At 44.3% G+C, this 18,115-nt stretch overlaps 2 protein-coding genes across 4 annotated transcripts; both read right to left on the minus strand.

Moving 5' to 3' along the window:
* Positions 1–5,106: 5,106 nt before the first annotated feature.
* si:dkey-229b18.3 (uncharacterized) lies at positions 5,107–12,203 on the minus strand. 3 transcript variants are annotated; one of them, XM_061286975.1, is made up of 8 exons: positions 11,483–12,202; positions 11,072–11,378; positions 10,198–10,271; positions 9,731–9,959; positions 7,066–8,987; positions 6,625–6,843; positions 6,321–6,461; positions 5,107–6,221 (listed from the first exon to the last, which is right to left on the minus strand). In XM_061286975.1, exons 2-7 carry the CDS (start codon positions 11,331–11,333, stop codon positions 6,357–6,359), a joined length of 2,811 nt encoding a protein of 936 aa, XP_061142959.1. In that variant the 5' UTR covers positions 11,334–11,378; positions 11,483–12,202; the 3' UTR covers positions 5,107–6,221; positions 6,321–6,356. The 3 variants fall into 3 exon arrangements, with proteins under 3 accessions (XP_061142959.1, XP_061142960.1, XP_061142957.1); XM_061286976.1 differs by having other exon boundaries at positions 6,316–6,461; positions 11,072–12,203; XM_061286973.1 differs by having other exon boundaries at positions 11,072–12,202.
* A 406-nt stretch (positions 12,204–12,609) lies between these two features.
* On the minus strand, positions 12,610–17,807 carry chaf1b (chromatin assembly factor 1, subunit B). Its single transcript, XM_061286977.1, has 14 exons — positions 17,729–17,807; positions 17,351–17,498; positions 16,906–17,038; positions 16,465–16,585; positions 16,190–16,293; positions 16,010–16,106; positions 15,838–15,922; positions 15,593–15,686; positions 15,411–15,480; positions 15,246–15,337; positions 14,997–15,156; positions 14,186–14,731; positions 13,096–13,178; positions 12,610–12,970 (listed from the first exon to the last, which is right to left on the minus strand). The coding sequence occupies exons 2-14, from the start codon at positions 17,474–17,476 to the stop codon at positions 12,867–12,869; spliced, it is 1,815 nt and encodes a 604-aa protein (XP_061142961.1). The 5' UTR covers positions 17,477–17,498; positions 17,729–17,807; the 3' UTR covers positions 12,610–12,866.
* Between the last annotated feature and the right edge of the window lie 308 nt (positions 17,808–18,115).

Here is an 18,115-nt window from a genome sequence, read left to right on the forward strand (position 1 = left end):
CTCCACTGTACTTGCTGTTCGGCATCTTCCCAAAGACACATCATGACGTCTTGGAGAAAGAAAAGAAAAAAGTTGCGATAGAATCGCAGTAACGGAAACAAGCCGACACGCGTGGGGGCCAAGTCCTCCCTCATTAGCCCTGATTCCCCCTGAGTGACATCTTTAACAAAAGGATGCAGCCTCTGCCGCCATGGCAACAGCCTCCTCTATCTCTGCACGCCGCATGTGTGCTTGATGAGATCTCACTCTTCCTCTCACGCCACCGCTCCTTTTTTTCCCCCACTCAATAGTTGTCCCCCCCCCCCCCCCCCCAACTCCTCATTTCTGTTTACTCCTCCATCTCAACTCATTGGATGCCTACGGTGCGGTAACGACCAAAATCAATACATAAGATGCTTCACTTTTTTAAAATAATGGTTGTTCTCCATAGAAGATAAAAAATACATGATTTAATTTTTCAGCATATTTCTGCACCATTTTATAAACCATTGCTTAAGAGAAGAAGAAATATATATATGCAATAATATGTTGTAGGTGCCCCTACGAGTCTAAGCACGGCATTCTGATTAATATTGATTTTCTGAGATTCAAAAATAAACCCAAAAATATCCATCTCAGGAGGCGGCCATTTTGCCACTTGCTTTCGATTGATCCTAAGTGCTCAGGTAACGACCAATCACAGCTGAGCGATTTCCTGTTTGGTCGTTTGATGTTTGCAAGCAACAGAGATGTTATTTAGCATTTTAAATAAAACAGCAGACTGAAATCTACTCGGTTGTTAATTTTTCAAGTATTCCGTGAGGCTCACAATGTTAATATTTAACGATGTTGTCTTTTATCCAAATTATAGTTGTAGTAATAGAGCTGTATGCATGTGTGTAATCCATGCTTGCAGGCAGCGGACTCTGACATGGAGGCCTCTGGAGTCCAAGGCAGCAGCCAGTGTGTCTGGTGTCACAGCAAATCAACTGTCAGCTGTACACCACCTGCCCACCCACACGCACCCTACACACACACACACACACACACACAGTCATACAAACTCTAAAGAGAGCGACTATGAATAGAACAGCCATAGTGTTGCCATTTTCTCCCTCCTCTTCTTCTCTGTTGCCCATGCCAGTGTCACCATTGTTATTTTGCAAATGGCCTCCAACATGTCTCCCTCTTTTTCCCTTACCAATTCTTTCTTGCTTCCGGCATCTGTCGGTACATTCTACGCTAGCTAAGGTCACCTTAAGACATCATCTGCAGCCATCATTATTGACAAGAGAGGGAGGGACGGAGAGATGCTTTGAGTCAGATTTGATCCGGGGGGGCACTTGGGGGTGGCCTTGTCTGGGGAAGCGTCTCTGGGGAGGATTTCCAGTGGCTGCGTGGCCATGTGCAACTGGAAGGTGTTATTAGACAGTTATTACACTGTGTAGTTTCCACATAATACTGTGTGTGTGCGTGCGATATTCTGCTCTGTCTGATCCCTCTGTTTCTCTGCTGTCTGCGGCCTCCTCTTCCCTATGAATACTAATGCGCTTCAACCCCCAGAGATCAAGACTCCTCCTCCTCCTTCCTCCACGCGCCTCCCTTCCTCCATCCCTTCCTCCCCTCGCCGGCGCCTTCATCCGTCTCCTCCTCCTTTAAATTCTCTCTCTTACTAGCCCATCTTCTTCTCCACCTCAAATGCCCGCCCAGTTCTTCCTTTCCTGTCCTACTTCCTCTCCCTTTCCTTTACATCCACAGTGGGCGAGAACATCAGCGTCATTTGGAGTGTGCGTGCACAAATGTAATTGCATGCACATTCAGATCCTTCCCAAAAAAAAAGTCATCTCCCGAAGCTGTACACCAGTGGCTCAAAGTGCACTCTCACCCCCAATACATTGTGACATGCTGGAAATTATTCACGGCCTAATTCGTTTAAAATTGCCTAACCTGTCAGGCTCTTTATGCGTGATATAGAAGAGCAGCAGCACTTCTGTAGCACTTCTCTAGAATTTCAAGATTCCATACTAACACCGATTTGGTCTAGGAACGGAAACCTGCGAGGATCAATTAAGTGGGAGATTGGGAACTTTACTTTTGAGGAAAAATACATCTTTAAAGAAGGAGAAGCAATTGATTTTGCATGTGAGAAACTGGAATGTTTGCCAAACAAGTTCCACGCTAACAGATATTATTTTGAATGAACTTTAAGAAATATGGCTCTTGGTTAGTGTTGGGAAATAAGAGTTTAATCCGAAAGGAAATTGAGGGTGTCGGACAAATGGACCGCATCAGCAAAGTGGAGACTGAGGACTCGAATACTGCAGTGTGTACAGCTAAGGCACAATAACTGGGTAAAGCCATTTTTGCTATTTCAGCTTTTATTCAAGAGGAGACTAAGGGGCGATGGAGAAACTGCGGAGACGAAGGAGTTTAATATTGATCATTTTTACTAAGTGGGAAGGAGCTGATGTACCTAAAACATCTGAAGTGTGAAGCAGATTGCTAACCACTAGTCCACCATGCTCTTTGTGCCAGTAACAATATTAGTTCCGCTGTATTGCGTTCTGTGAGGAAACGATTACAGCTGGAGTGTGTTAAGGTTGCAGGAGATACTCAATTTGGGTGTCAGCAATCTAAATATGCAGACATGTTTTTCCATGCTTGTGTCCATGGCGGCATTTGGGAATAACGAAGCAGGCGTGGAGGAGGAATTCTGCAAGATCTGCCGACTGCATTCCTCCTAACGTAGAGGAGGGATGCTCTTATAGCTACAACGCTACAGGTTGCCTCACACACACAACACACACTCGAAACAATAACAACCCCTGCTAGGAACAAAACACACAGCCAGACACAACACCCACACATAATAATAATAATAATAATAACAACAACGAGAGCACACACAAAAACACACAGTAACACACGATCCAGATGCAAGCAAACAATTCACACTGCGGGACCACTTCGGGTTTCATCATCTTTCCTTTTTTTTTCCCCCCCCTTCCTCGGTTGCTTTCTTTCTCTTGAGAGCTGGGGAAGGGAAAAGGGGGAGTAGAGAAGAGGGGAAAGGGGAGGGGAGGAGGGGTGTCTCATTCCCCATCTTTTGTTGCTTCTCGAGAGGGAGAGAGTGAGGACATATCCACACTCTTCTCCAGCCCCCATTCACACACACGCACGCACATACACACGCACACAAAAGCGGCACTAAAAGCTCATTTGTGCCACACACACACTCCTCAACGCTGCTCTTGTGGAACCCCCCTCTCCGAGCCGCACTTGGTACAATCTGAGCATTCCTGCCAAGTAGCTTTCACACACAGAGGCAAAAAGCTTGTCTCAGGCAATTGCTGACAAGCTACAAACAAGGCGAGCCACTTCTCCTCCCCTCTCACCCCTAGCGACCCGTATGTTTGCAGCTACCCATCCTGGCCTTTTTTTTTTTAACCCTTTACCACCCCAATGTCGCTTCCACCTCCTCCCCCATGCTCTTCCTCCTCCTTCCCACTGAAAATGAGGGGGCCCCAGCAGCATAAATTGTCAGCTGTTCTTGGGCGTATTCTCTGTAAGCCCACATATGCAGGCGCTAGTGCTGCGAGGGTAACCCGAGTAAGCAAGACCCTGCTGGTTTCCGAGATTTGAAAAGGTAGACGGAGGCCCCCCGAATAATGCGGCAGTGTGAAGGCACTACTTACAGTTGGGCCTGATGGCGCCATTGGCTGGCATTGTGTTGTTCACGCAAACATCTACAAACCAAATATTAATCACAATACAATGTTTAGACTATAGTGGGGTCGCATACAACATATCATGAAGACAACTTTTGAGTTGACTTCTTTAAACAGTTTTGGTATAGTTATTTCATGCTTCATTTGAATGGACATTTTTGCTGCCTCTGGTGGGCGAAACTTCGCCAGCACGGAGCAATGTAATATATTCATAACGCAAAAAATATATATATCTCAAGGTCAGTAAGATGCGCTAATATTAGTCTTTTTACAGAGAATAAGGAATAAATTCCATTGAGTATTTGAATATTGTCTGTCTACACGAGTTGCTGCACCATTTGTGTAATCTGGGTGACTTGAAATCCAAGTACCAGAGTACAGTGGAATTGAATAGTTTAATTACAGTAGAAAGTGCAACCCCAACTTTTTTTTTTTTTTTTTTAAACAACTCACTCAGGGATGACGAATGACCAAGTTGACGCTCATTCACAATCAACATTTTTAACTGTTGTAGACGTTTAAACATTATAAGACAACCATTGTGTTATAAAACAAAAAGCCACTGGCTCTTTCGGCTAAAACATGACAAAGCATCATGAAGACATTTGCAGAGCGGTACTGTCATCTAGTGGATTTGCACAGACATGGCTGTATTTACATTGTAAAACTATTTCTTTATGTGAAGTGGTGGAGAGCCAATTACTTAGTGAAAACAAATGACCAATATAAGATAATGTAGAGTGAATTATTTCCTTCCAAGGCCATCATAAAATTGAAACAGTTTATTTAAGCAAACATATTATAATTAACCACCATCCATCCCAATAAAAATAATTGAACTAGTTTAATAGAACAAAATAAAACTACTTACTCCTTGATGACAGATGTGAAGTGAGGAATACCGAAGAAGTTGACCCCTTGCATTCACTTCTGTTCTTAGCTGTCACACATACAAATGGAAAAACAGATTACCCAATCAGTAATAAAACGGAAAACTTGGAAGTAAAACTACTCACCTTTTAAGCAGCATATAAGTGCACTCAAAGAATTTCATTTCGGTGCCAGTGCAAACAACGCCACCACGTGTATACTTTAGGCACTGCAATGGTCGAGAATATATCACATTTGAGCAGACAATTTGGAGTCAAAAATATATTGCGGTAGTGGTTTCTGAATGTGTCATATTTTAGATATTCTGGTTCTTGCATCGATTGTTTTATGTCCGCAAATAAAGTTGATTGAAGACTAACTATTCCATATGCACGTGGTTGTTTATCTATATGGGATATGTGCTGGGCCACGGTGTACTTCGGATGTTGCCCAAAGTCAGCTGGAATCGGATCCAAATACCCTCAAACGGCATGAATCGCTTTACAAAAGCAGAATCTTTGAGACAATGTTATATACTCAGATTTATTGATCAGATTAGAACATCCCCAGAGCAAACACATAACCTTCCCAACCACAAGAAGCACAGGAATGGATTTAAAATCATCTCATTTTCAATAAAACTCGCAATCACTTACTTCCCGACAATATGTTAAAAGGTCCCAGCATTAATTATAAATACTCTTGTATTTCTGTTAAATATTCTATCATTTGTCATGCTGGCTCAACACATGAGGTTGAGACTATAGCAAAAAGAAAATAAAGGTAATTAAAGCAAGTATAATAATATAAAAGTCAAAAATGTATACAGTCTTTTAACAGACGGTAATATTTTCAAAAATCAATTTGTGAACCATAAACTCTATGTGCACACATTGCATTTATTCAGTAGGAGGGAAACGGGCTTAGGTAAAAAGGTGGAGGATAGGATGGCTCAAGTTGCCATTGTGAAGCAGTCACGTTGCGAAAATCCATACGAACGTACTGCAGATGCACATGCGGTGTTGTCGGAACGGTCGCGTACGCTCCTTGTACGGATTAGTAGGACGCGACACAGGCAGATCAGAACGGAGGGTGGCGCCGGCGAGTGAAGTTATTACAGAGTTGAGCACACCAAAACGGACATTGAAACACCCAAAGGACCGCCTGAAACACCCCCCCCCCCACCCCCCACCCAATAAAACACTTCAAGTATTCCCACCCATGGCTTCAAGTCTTCCCCACCTTCAAATTCACCATCAGCTCTTAGAATGACAACATAAGTGCACTCACTCCAAATATCAACTGTACACGTAGGATTGATGACACTATATAACGGGAACCAATTAAAACAATCACGATTTTCATTTTTATACACAAGCATGTTGATGATGACGTGGGATCGATGTTACGCGGCGGCGGCGTCATCTTCCCCCGCCCCCTGAGTATAATATTCAAGTTTGGATCTTTTTTTCTTTTGGAGGGGAAACGGACAAACGGCGACCTTGGTTTGGCTTTCAAACACCACAAGACTTAGATAAGAATCAAAAGAACAGTCACTTGTCTTTACAGACCCCGTTGTGCTTGTGGGTGACGTCTCCATTATGTACACGCTTCCGATTGCTCGTGTCACTTCCTTGTCAGATTCTAGGTGGAGGAAAAAAAAAAAAAAAAGAGACTATCAGTTGTAAATGACCTCAGTGTGCATCTCAGTCTCGAAAAGGGAGCCACCCCACCTCACCTCACCTCGGTTCAGCAGACGCTTTGGCCAACAAAGTGGCCTCAGGAGCCAGCAACAATGCAGCTCCTGCATTTGTACAACTTGGGGTCATGGGTGCGGATGTGATTCCGTACATTCCTCAGTCGGAAGAAGGTCTTGCTGCAAAGCTTCAGAGCAAAAGGTGGTCAGACAACATAATCAAATGCAAAAGAAATATAGACTTTCTAGACTATACCCTACGACTGCAACTTCAGCCTGCCGAACAGTATATCATCTCCAATGTCTGTAGTCTTTTAATAAAAACAAAGAATGGAGAGAGTCAGGACTTACCAGACACGGCCAGTGCTTGCCCTCGATGTGCCGCAGGCGATGCAAGATCAGAGCATCGCAGTCCTGGTGCGAGGTGGAGCATTGCACGCAAGAATGGGCCGCCTTGGGGGCTTTCGGGGCCTGGCTGCGCGGGCCCCGCAGCTGCTTTAGCCTTGCCCGGTGAACAGAGTCCAAGACGACACAGCCCCTGCTGCTCAAGGGGATCTCGGTAGGCTCTTGCTGATGGGTTCCAAAAAGAAAACAGGGAAAGAAGCTTGACTGCAATATTCACTATGTACAGTAGCGTACACAAAAATAAGAGACAACTACATCGAGCCATTACTCCAATCATGCATTAACATTTGAGAGGCTGCGAGAGGGATGCAGTTCTTTTAAGGCTTTTCGAATGGTTCAATAGACAAGACGTGTCATTATGAACTATTGGCCACCCCCTTCACCTACCTTTGGTATGACAGGTGTAGCCTTTGTCCTTTTGGATCTGGCCGAAGGAGTCTTGGGTCGAGAGTTAGCCCTGGGTCTTTGAACCCTGTTCTGGCTCACACTCGTCTCCTCCCTCTCTTTCTTCACCACTGCCAAGGTGGGTGGTGGTCCTCTGGCTCTCAGTGCCCTGTGGTTGGACTGACCCGTTCCAAATTTCTCGTTGACTTGTGACACGGAGCGTGTCCAACAGATATCCACGCTCTCTTCCTCTTTCTTGATTCCCACCATGGGCGCCCCGGACGGCCGACAGAAGCTGAACAAAAAGCCAGAGTCCAGTAGTTTGATGGGAGGCTTGCTCTGGCGCTTACCCAGGTCTGGGGAGGGCGGATCCAAGAAAGGTCCGCCGACTGGCACGGGATCTGCCGGTTCCTCTTTGATCACTTTGTATAAAGGGTGGTTGTAGATGGCTGGGGGAGGAGAGTTCTCTGAAAACTGGAACCCGCCAGGTGGATCGACCTTTATTTGACTCCCTGCGTCGTCCATCTCCTCCCTCAACACTTTCCTGGGCCGACCCCGGGGCTTCCTCTCCCCTCTTGCGCTGCCCCGCCTGGGCTTGGCTTTTGTCCCCGGACGGCTGGTGTTGTAGCGCAGTGTCTTGACCGCCTCGACGGTGATGTTGCTCCTGGCCTGTGTTCTCTGAGAGGGTTGATTGACTGACGCGAGAGAGAGACCTGAGACTGAGTATTCGGCTGGTTCTGATTTGATCCTGACTTTGTTCGCCGCTGGAGTTTTGCTGGCCGCACGGCGCAGGGGCTGCTGGACTGGAGGACGGACACTAGCACCGTTCCTCACAGATCGTCTGAGCTCTCTACCACTGAAGCCAGGCTGGCAGTTCGCTCGGAACATATCAGGTAAGACTCCTTTACTTCGCATGCTTCTGTCGCTAGGAGGGACTTGTTTGTTAGGATTGCGTCTTTTTGAAATTGCTTCAGGGACAGGTGGGACACCAGATTTGGTCTTGCCCCCCTTGTTGAGTAGGAGATTGTTCACAGGGTCGCAGAGGGGAAGAGAAAGCGTCACAGGCCTGTATGGTAGCACTGGCGGAGCGGGGCGGGGATTCCGTCGCTTGGTCAGAGAGTAGTTGTTGGCTTTAAGCTTCCTGAGTCGTTTCTTCTGCCGCCAACCAATCAGATCTTCCGGCCGAGGGAGAAGGACGGTCCTCTGGAGGCCGAGAACCATCATCAGTTTGTACTTCTCCTGGGCTCTTGCATAGTCCTCCTCGTCCACTCCCAACTCTTCCTCTTCCTGCTTCACCCTGACGGGGCTGCAAACCGGACTGGACCTGGGGGCTCCCGACTTCCGGTTTTGTCGAGGGCTTTCAGGCATAGGCAGTGTTCTCTGAACCTCCTGAGCAGCACCGGGACTTGATCGGAGAAGACGAGTGTTGGATGGAGATATGGCTGAGTAATTTTTGGATTGTGGGGTGCCAACATTTCTGGATACGGCAATTTTCTTAGAGGAAGGAGATTTGAAGTCCATGAGCTTCATCCGGTGTGAAGGACTCATGGGGAGCCCGTTATGAACTTTGGCATTTGGTGTCCTGCACACATTGCAACTTGGACCTACCTCCAAAGACTCATCAGATGCATCCAGTTTTAAGTGGAAGCTGCCATTGTTATCCTCTAGTTCTCTTTTCCTTTTGGTTTCTATCTGTTGATGATGGCGCTGACTGCAAACGTCGCCATAGCCCAATTTTAAGTCCCGGCTAGGATGAACAATGTTGCGGTGGTTCTCTTTCATTAGAGCAGAGCAGGCCTCCACAGCAGGCCACATGCCGAGGTGGCGGGCCATGGTGATGACTTCGGGAAGGTCCTCCCGGCGCACACACAACGTGGAGGAGTAGGAGAAGTCCAGGAGAGACAAAAGACTGTCCTCGCTGAAGCCTGTGAGCAGGAGACAGACTTGTTAGTCAGGTACGAGCAGTCAGCGCTGATTGGTGAGCACTTAGCGGAAACAGGGAGCGAATAACAGCAAAAACATTGAAAAGTCCTTTAAGCCACTTGCTCCTTTATGACCTCACCTCATGCTAACAATCAAGAAATAAAGCCCCAAGGTACAAGATGAAAGTGAGCCTTTTCTTCCAAAATAAATGGACGCAATATTTTGAACAGCTAAAAGAATGGTCCATTTGAGCTGAATTGAGTTTGAACGGTTTGCGAAAGGGTGGGTAAATCAAATTGACTGTGAACTATGCTTATTCCAAAGTATGACATTTTTGACAGCTTTGATGACATCGTGAGCTCTCTGAAAATGTCATTTTACTTTGTAAGATTGTTACACGCTGAGGAAGATTAACGATGCTTTATCAATTTGATCATAGGAAGCGACGGTAACATTTTCAGTAATCCCCCACATATATGCGATGCAGAAATCTTAATTTGGGGAGGATTGAGTAAAATGTCTCATTTTTGGTCCTGGGTCAGAGCTCATCTTTTTTTATTTCGGGTATTTTAGATGCTTTTGCACGCAATCCTATTTTGTAGGCTCACTTTTACACATAACACTGGTCTGCAACCCAAAAAAATAATAATCTCAATGTGTTTTCCAGAATGAAGACAAATGGGATGTTTTTATGAAATACTTAACTGTAAATCAAACAACACGACATATGCTGATGTTGACCTACCTGTGAGATCTATGTCTGCCTTCATACTGGAATCCATCTCGGTAAAGATTTCCTGGAAGTGGTCGCTGACGGCCGCCAGCACGGCTCTGTGCGCGGCGTAGGACTGCCCGTTAGTACGCAGAGTGATGTCACAGAACATTCCCGCCTCCCTCTGACTCCTCAGCTTGTTGAGCATGTCAGAGCTGTGCGACGCCATCGTCTTCGTGACGCATCCTCGGTTGCCGAGCTCCTACGGGATAGGCGGATTTTCAGAGGATAAAAACAAAACAAACAAAAAATAAAACCAGGGTTAGACTGTAGAAATGAGGTGAGAAAGGTGATGTCAGGGACATCCAAGTTGGACAGAAAATGAGAGCACGCAAGTATGATCCCAAACTGTGTCAGAAAAAAAGAAAGGGAACACTTATGACACAAGAAACAAACATTTTGCATTCCCCACCCCCCTCAAAACTGCAATCTTTACTCACCTCTCTCTTTTTGTGTTGCTGGCTCTGACACTCAGAACAGTCCAGAACAAAGTCTCTGATGTGGAAGTACATCTCTGTAACAACAATAATGGACAAGATTTTTTTTTCTTCTTCTTCTTGAGGTTGGTCCACAGCTTCGAACACGTCTTATTTAAAGGGTGAAAAAAAATTACACATCCCCCCCGAGAATTATCATATGCAGTTTTGCAATCTACAATTGCTATAAACAGAAACAGTGACTATGATCTCATCAGCAAATGGAGACAAGAATAGTGAATGACACATTAAAGGGCTCTTTTAGAAAATACTTTTTTCCCCTGCTTTTCCAGTTTCAAATATGTGATAAGATGCCAATTGGGTCACTTTATTTAGCTACAAAGAGAAAATATTCATACTGCGCAGTTTTACCCTCATAGCAAACTACAGAGGCCATTTTCCACCAAGGTGACCCATGGGTGAGTCCAAACAGGGAGCAGTTCTGGGTTCGAATCTCAGCATACACCTTAGTCATCCATCTATCAAAGTTGACCATTTGGTTATAAAGTTTGCCGGACTGTTCTGAGGTTCGACCCTTGGCTCCGACCTTCTTGTAAGGGTTTTCGCCAGTACTTCAGATGCCCATAAGTGTTAATGTGAGTGCGAATGGTTGTAGTCCCCTTGCTATTGACTGGCAACTGGTCCTGGGAGAATCCTACTGGTACTATTGGAAATGGATGGATGGATCCACGTCCGTGTACCTTTCTCCATTTGTGTGATTCCTACGCTCATTCTGTACTTCTTCCTTTATAAAATCACTTATTAACCTTTGTGAAACGTCAAGAAAGGCCATGATTTATTTTTAAATATTCAAAGGTTGTTAAGATGACGTTCTTACCCTCCCACCAGTAGTTCTCGGCCACGCATTTGTATGTCTCCTCCAGGGAGAGGTGATGCTTGCCGGATGGTCGCCGGTGAAAGGTAGCAACCGTCTCCAGTCTCCGGTCCTCATCCAAAACCTCCCGGTAGTTTAGGAAACCCTTCTCCAGCTTCTTTCGGTAGAGCAGTCCGTCGATCCACTCGAAGTTCGACGACCGGCTCCTTTCGCCGGCAAGACTCGACCACGGCTTGAGGGGGCAAGTTGACCCCTTAACGGCCATCGTGACTTGTTATATACCCTGATAGCTCGGATTGGAACTTTGCCCCTGTTTTGAGGAGAAAAGTCCCTCAAGTCCAATTTAACACACTTTGACACCCTGATGCCACATCAGTTGTCTATTGGTAAATAGTATTAGAAAATCTCTCTTACATAAATATTAGTGGCGAAAGTGCCAAACGACAAACTTTTAGTAGATGCTCCTGATTTGAAACCTCGATGTCATCACGGGCATCCTTCGTCCTCGTCCAAACATCAAATATTTATATGGCTATAGTTCATATTAAACGTTATGGTCACATTGTCATTGTTATTGTGACGTTCAAGCGGCGACACACTTGTTTTGGGGGACTGTTCGCTCGAGTGGAGACAACAATTGCAGCCCAGGAGGGGGAATCGCGCCAATAACGCCAAGTGATGTAAAGTCAGCCGCCTCGCTAGACCCCCGGCCGTTAGCAAGCTTTCCCTACGGGTAGCGTTCCGCGTTGCATCTACCTCAGGTGATCGGGAGTGGCCCTCGGGACGGAATCACAGCGGACGGCGTTAACTTGAGATTTGTTTCGACCAACTCGAGTCGGAAGCAACATGATGACGCAGCTATCAGCTCACCATCGCTACCTCCAACGACCTAAAAAAAAAAGCGAGGTTGCCCTGCGCTATCGGCGCTCTCTAATGTTACAAATAGTCACCTGGCCTCGCCGAAAAGCGTGCCAACAAGACTGTGTAACACAGATGCGAGTTCATACCGCTCCGGTTGCGGCAAAATCCAATCCGGTGGTCATATAATCCAAAATTTAAACTCGCAACCTTCTGTTTGTTGCTAATCAGCCTAAAGGAGCCAACTCCTCCCCGCCTTCACACAGTGCACATAACCGTTAAAGAGCCCGAATCAGCTCGATTATGATTGGCTGATCGACATGTCAATCTTTTTATTTCCGTCCCCCTGTGAATCAAGTTCGGTTGACCGATATCAACATCATTTGGGTGACTCAAAAAAAAAGCTTAGTTTAACGTTTAACAAATATTTTTACAGTGTATATTTCACTGCTTTTAGTTTAGGGTTGAAGAATTCTCAAAGGTAAATGGAAAATGGGTGGCTAAACGGAACATTCTTAAGCAAAAAAAATAAATAAAACATCTTATTTGGTTTGGCTTTGTTCTGAATGAAGAAATGTATTTCAATAAACATTAAACCTCAGACTATAAAAAATCTTTTACATTACAATTTTAGAGCTCAAACCCCATTCGCCAAAGCTAATCAGCAAGAAAATATAGCATAATCAAAGTTAACGCAGCACTAAATTAAGTGCTATTTTATTATTGCAAGTTTTTTACTTGCACCATTCAGAATTTAAAGCAACTAATTATCATACAATACTTCTTAAAGTCATTCATGCAAAGTATTTACGATAACATTTGAATACATCATGCATGAAGGTGTTATTACCCTCTCAATCACAATGCTGCTGTGGTATAACACACAAGAGGATTATTTGATCATGAAGGTAGAGACAGTCGTGCTTAGATCATGGCAGCACTAAGGCTGAATGACGCTGCTTGGCGCACTGATGATGTCGTCCGTCTTGGGTCGCTTGGACTCCGGAGGCTGGCAAAGGGGATCGGTGGGAGGAGAAGGGCGTCCTGAAGGTAAACGAAAAAAGAAAGACGACAATGACACGGGACTCTTCTAATTAATTATTTAAAGGAAGCTTCCAAAAGCAGAAGCAAAAAAGGGAAGAGGTGGCCATACTGTAACGCACACTGACCATGTTTAGCTTTCTCAGTAGACGCAGGAGAACTGAAGACCAAACTGGACGAATGCAACCCGACAGGAGTCAAAGAAACTCGCCTGGAAACAAAGAGAAATAAATCAGTTGCAGAAAGTCCATTAATCATCTATTCATCGTGTTGTTCACTTATTTACTGTTCAGCCATAAAACTATCAACAGTCAGATGAGATAGAGCCATTCCAAGCCAGACATTTAAATACAAAAGCTCGCACAGACCCTCCATTGTCTGTCAGGATCCAGAGTGATTATTTGATAATCAACAGGGGGTCCAACGAACACCCTAAAACCAGACAAGGCTTTTGTTCTGAGCTGAGCACAACCAAAACAAAGCAATTGATGTCAAGGCTTCCTATTTTGAAAACACTGACTACCATTTCAGACATTTTACAATCATTTCCATGCGTATTTACTATGTAGAGAAAGTGAGAATTTTATGCCGAGTACAATAAACCATGAGTGACAATGTTTACTCTGCGCCAGATTATTCGTCCTTCCCATTCAAAATCCAGAGACTTGTCGAATTGTATCAAACTTTGAATATATTTCTTATTGTAACTTGCAAAATTTGGTGTTATCTGATTATTTTTTCCCCTCAATATCGAGGGGGGAGCATGTAATCTGTGTAGTTTTCTCCTGTGGATTTTTTCTTTTGTACACTTGTTGATGCTAAATTGTTAATATTTTGATTCCCTCATTTTGCCACACAATGACAAAATTTTAAGCACATCTCATAGTGTGATGCTCTACACCCAAACCTCCACAGTTGAAGTAATAATCCATGTATTGTAGACCTTAATATATTAATATATATAATATATCTCTTTTTAAAATTGACATGGTGTGCCATATTTGTGTTTCTTCTGTTAACAGTTCAGCCTTGGCAGATGTCTGCCCTATCATTATGATGAGGCAGATGTACTAAATCCCATTAGATTGTGCTGGACTACCTCATGTAGCAAATATAGCTATCTGCAATACTGTATTTCTTAATCTTTTCATGGCTGTAAATGATTGAGGGCAACTTGATAGAATAAGATGGCAGACTCAGTTTCCCACTTATATTTACCTTGGAGTGGGTCCTTTAGACGCTATGGTACCTTTGGGAGTGGTGGGCAAATTGGTGCTGTTGAAGACTTTGGGTGCTGTGGGAGCGAGCGGGGTGAGGCGGGGGCCCTTCCGGGAGCTGGGTGTGAGTGTGTTGACACGGGGTTGGGGAGTTGGGGGTGCACTCGTGGTTGCGGACGTTGGAGGAGTAGAGGGAGGTGTGTTTTTTAGAGTGGAGGGCTTCCCCCAGGCCTCCAGTGTATTGAGGGTGATCTTTCGAGGCCGAGGCTTGGACTTTGTCTTCGACTCATCTGGGGTTGTGCCGCCGTCTCCTCCCGGGGTGACGTGGGATGTGGGAGTGGAAGCCGAGCTTGGCGGCTGGGACACGGGGGATGAGGTTCGAGCTGCTGGTGTCTTTTTGCTCTTTTTCTCAGCAGCACTGGTAGGTGTGAAAACTTCCAGAGTGGGGGGCTCCTTCAGAGGAGTTCCCAACTCCCCTGGAGAGAAGGACAGGAAGGAGCAGTAGCCATCTGTGGAAGACACTGCCAGGAAGGAACCATCTCGAGACCTGATACAAAATGGAAGCAACTCAGAGTCACAGACTGAATACACATTGCCCTTTTCAGCGATTATTACATAATTTTTTTTACTAAAATGTGATTTCCATACAAAACAAAAGTAATCATGATAAGTATTTTCCATAATCGCCCAGACCCTAATGAAGAGACTCAACAATTCGGCTCTAGCAGTGCATTAACAGCTCATTTTACACCAAAATTGAAAAGAAACAAAGACAGATGTTTGGATTATTATGGAGAAGATAGTTCCATTACCATGTAAGGTCACTGAGTGTGTGGTAATGAATGTTGGACACCAGGCCAAACGGGAGTGCCTGTTGCGTGTCGTACAGAAAAATGGAGTCCTCGGATGCCACGGCAAACACCATACGGTAAGGGAGATTGAACAGATTAGGAAGGGGCTCGGTTGAACCGTCTGTGATGGGAAGACAGAGAAACATTTAGAAGACAAAATGGGAGATAGAAGAGAAATCAAAATTTAAAGCGACAGTCAGGTATTCTTACCTTCTGCCTTCTTGGTTTTCAGCTCAAAGTAGACTGGACAACAGCGCACAGCCAGTGTGGCTTTTGTTGGACATGGCAAGTGAGCAACTGGTCTAAACAACAATGAATTCATGTACATTAGATATCAAACAAATGCTCGTAACGATCTCAACTAGTGCATTTTACCTCTTGAGGCTCTTCCTGGAAAAAATGTAGGTAGTATTTGTGATGGTTTCCCCGACCTCCACACATCCGGCTGAGGAGGGCAGGACAGTGAGAATATTTCTGTTAACAACTCAAATCCAATCTCTCAAAATAACAATAATAACTATTACAATAACAATTGTGACAATTTTCCGTAGAACTACCTGGAGCGAGTAAGAAGGTGCCATCTGGTGTGAAGCAAAGACGTCGGAAAAAAGACCTCATGCTGTCGTCGTGGAAAATACGGTGCTGCTTGGCCTGCAACAATGTTACACGTGATGGGCAAATGTATCTGATAAAGTCGCACTTTGGACAAATTACAGTATATCAAACAAATTCAATTATACAAACACATTTCAGTAGGTAACTAACACATCAGGTGACAAAAACATGATATGTGTGTACTAACCTCTCCATCTGCAGGTGAGGCCGAGCTCATTTTGCTTACACAGAAGGCTTTCTTCTTTGTGTGAGTGCTGTACACACGCATGACTCTGAAAAGGAGGAATACAAAACATTTTAAAGGCTGTCAATTAATTGGACCAAACGCTTTTGAATTGTTTATGGGTAATGATGGCTACCTGTCACAACTGAGAGTGGCAACATACTGCCCCAATGGATCCCAAGTGACACCCTGCACATAGCTCTTATGGTCATTCAGAATACACAGTTTTTGTCCTGAAAGACATAAATTGACAAATGACAATTATGACACAAATTTATTTGGATACAAAATTGATTTGGATGTTTTCGCAGCAAACCTTTGTTGATGTCCCACATGATCGCCGTGTTGTCTACCGACCCAGACACCATGCAGTTCCCGTCGCGAGTCCAGCAGATGTCATACACATCCTCAATGTGTCCCCTAAAAACACCGTGCACAAAGCTAAGCTAGAAAAATCAACATACAGTGACATTGTGCTCTTTCCTGATTATTTTTGGTTTGCCACATTTTGGGTGGCTGTGGGGTTGAAATGTATACAAAGCAGCACTTTCAGCCTTGCTGGGAATGAATGCCATTATTGTTGTTATGTACCTCAGTGTCTTGACAACAGACCAGCTCTCTTTGTTTAACTGCGAGTCTTCTTCCTCTTGGAACACTGGTGCCTGTTCCGGCTCCTTGTTGTCATTGAGCTTCCACAACAGAACGGCTGCGTCTGAACCAAGCCACAAACAGATTGAGGTTATTTGCTAATACAATAGAACTTCCGATTGTGAGCAATGTTAATTTCATTTTTCACAATAATATTATCTTCCTTGACGACAACAAAAACTAAAAAAAAAAAAAAAAAAAGATGCATGATGACAAAAACTACGACAATTTCATCAACATACAAAAACTATTACAACTATTGATAGCTGATCTATTCAGATAGGTAGTTATTTTATGCTTGTGTTAACATAATTCAAGACTTGAGACAGAGAAACAATCACTCCTTTAAAATTAAAAAGACACTTCATGCAACAATAGACATACCATCTCCTCCTGAGGCAAGAAGCTCTCCACTGGGGCTAAAGCGGACCACATTGACAGCCTTCGTGTGTCTGGCTAGATTAGACAGAAATTCCACCACCGCTTTTCCATCTGGGCCCATGTCGACTCTCCATAACTGCATAAGTAAATAACAATAAATATGGTGTTGCAGTGTTCCAGTCTTTGGGACACAAGACAGATGTGTACCGTGACGATGGATATCTCCGTCATATTGAATATTTTAACATTTTGCACAATAGAAATACTAGCCAGAATTAAAGCTGACACATTCTAAACATTGTGGGACTCCCCTCCTATACTTCACATCCAAACTAGTTGAAAAGGGCACTTTGTTTAGTATTTTAGCAAATTAAGAAAATACAAGATGGAGTATCGAGGACTATAAGGCCCAGTCTTTGTAGAAAAGGTTAACCTGTCCAGCACTCACCCTGACTGTGGTGTCGACGCCAGCCGTGGCCAAACGATGAGAGCGTCCATCGGAGCTGTGCTGGAAGTCCAGACTGTAGACCGGCTCTTTGTTGTGCCAGGCGATCTCACAAGTAACAACCTTCATCTTGTTTCAATCCAGCACCGACCTTCGAGGGAAGCCATTTTAGAGACATTTCTTTCATTACTGTTTTATAAAGACAACCAATGGCTAATATAAGCCGGCGGCGACTTAAGCAAGAAAAAGATCTTACATTCGACCATTTAAATTAAACTAAGACATGGATGAATGAGCACTTTATGACAGTTCGCATACACGTACTGAAAGTAATAAAAACAACGTTTTAATGGGGTTTCTCGGTAGAGTTGGGTATTTTACCTTTGCTGTCGTCCCGCTGAAGAAGCTGAACAACTTCCCGCGTTTAGGCCGGTTCAAAACTTCCGGTCCCGTGCTCATCGGTGATTGGACAAAAATGCGGAAAAGGCGGTGTTGGGGGAGATGAACCAACCCACTCACGATGCGAGTAACACCCACGGATTTAACAGTTCCTGTTTCTTTTTTTTTTGTTGTTGTTATGGTTCATAATTGATTGTACTTCAATGTATTTCTGTATATTTCAGATATCATCATCATTTTACCAGTGGCGGTAACACTGATAATATAGAATGACACACAAAACACTGCAGAACCGTGGTTTAATGTCATTAAACACATTACATATGACAGTCCTGGAAACAAAAATGTATGACATGGTTTCTGGTCATA

This window comes from Syngnathus typhle, linkage group LG9 (genome assembly GCF_033458585.1).
Source record: "Syngnathus typhle isolate RoL2023-S1 ecotype Sweden linkage group LG9, RoL_Styp_1.0, whole genome shotgun sequence".
Classification (NCBI taxonomy): Eukaryota; Metazoa; Chordata; class Actinopteri; order Syngnathiformes; family Syngnathidae; genus Syngnathus; species Syngnathus typhle.

Coding starts and splice junctions, on each gene's coding strand:
- chaf1b (XM_061286977.1), bottom strand. CDS start 17,476: ATGAAGGTTGTTACTTGTGAGATCGCCTGGCACAACAAAGAGCCGGTC. Junction 15,923..16,009: donor GCCACTCTCAGTTGTGACAG/GTAGCCATCATT, acceptor CCTCCTTTTCAG/AGTCATGCGTGTGTACAGCA. Junction 15,157..15,245: donor GAAAACCAAGAAGGCAGAAG/GTAAGAATACCT, acceptor TTCCCATCACAG/ACGGTTCAACCGAGCCCCTT.
- si:dkey-229b18.3 (XM_061286976.1), bottom strand. CDS start 11,333: ATGGCCGTTAAGGGGTCAACTTGCCCCCTCAAGCCGTGGTCGAGTCTT. Junction 6,844..7,065: donor CTACACCTGTCATACCAAAG/GTAGGTGAAGGG, acceptor GGAACCCATCAG/CAAGAGCCTACCGAGATCCC. Junction 6,462..6,624: donor GCAAGCACTGGCCGTGTCTG/GTAAGTCCTGAC, acceptor TTTGCTCTGAAG/CTTTGCAGCAAGACCTTCTT.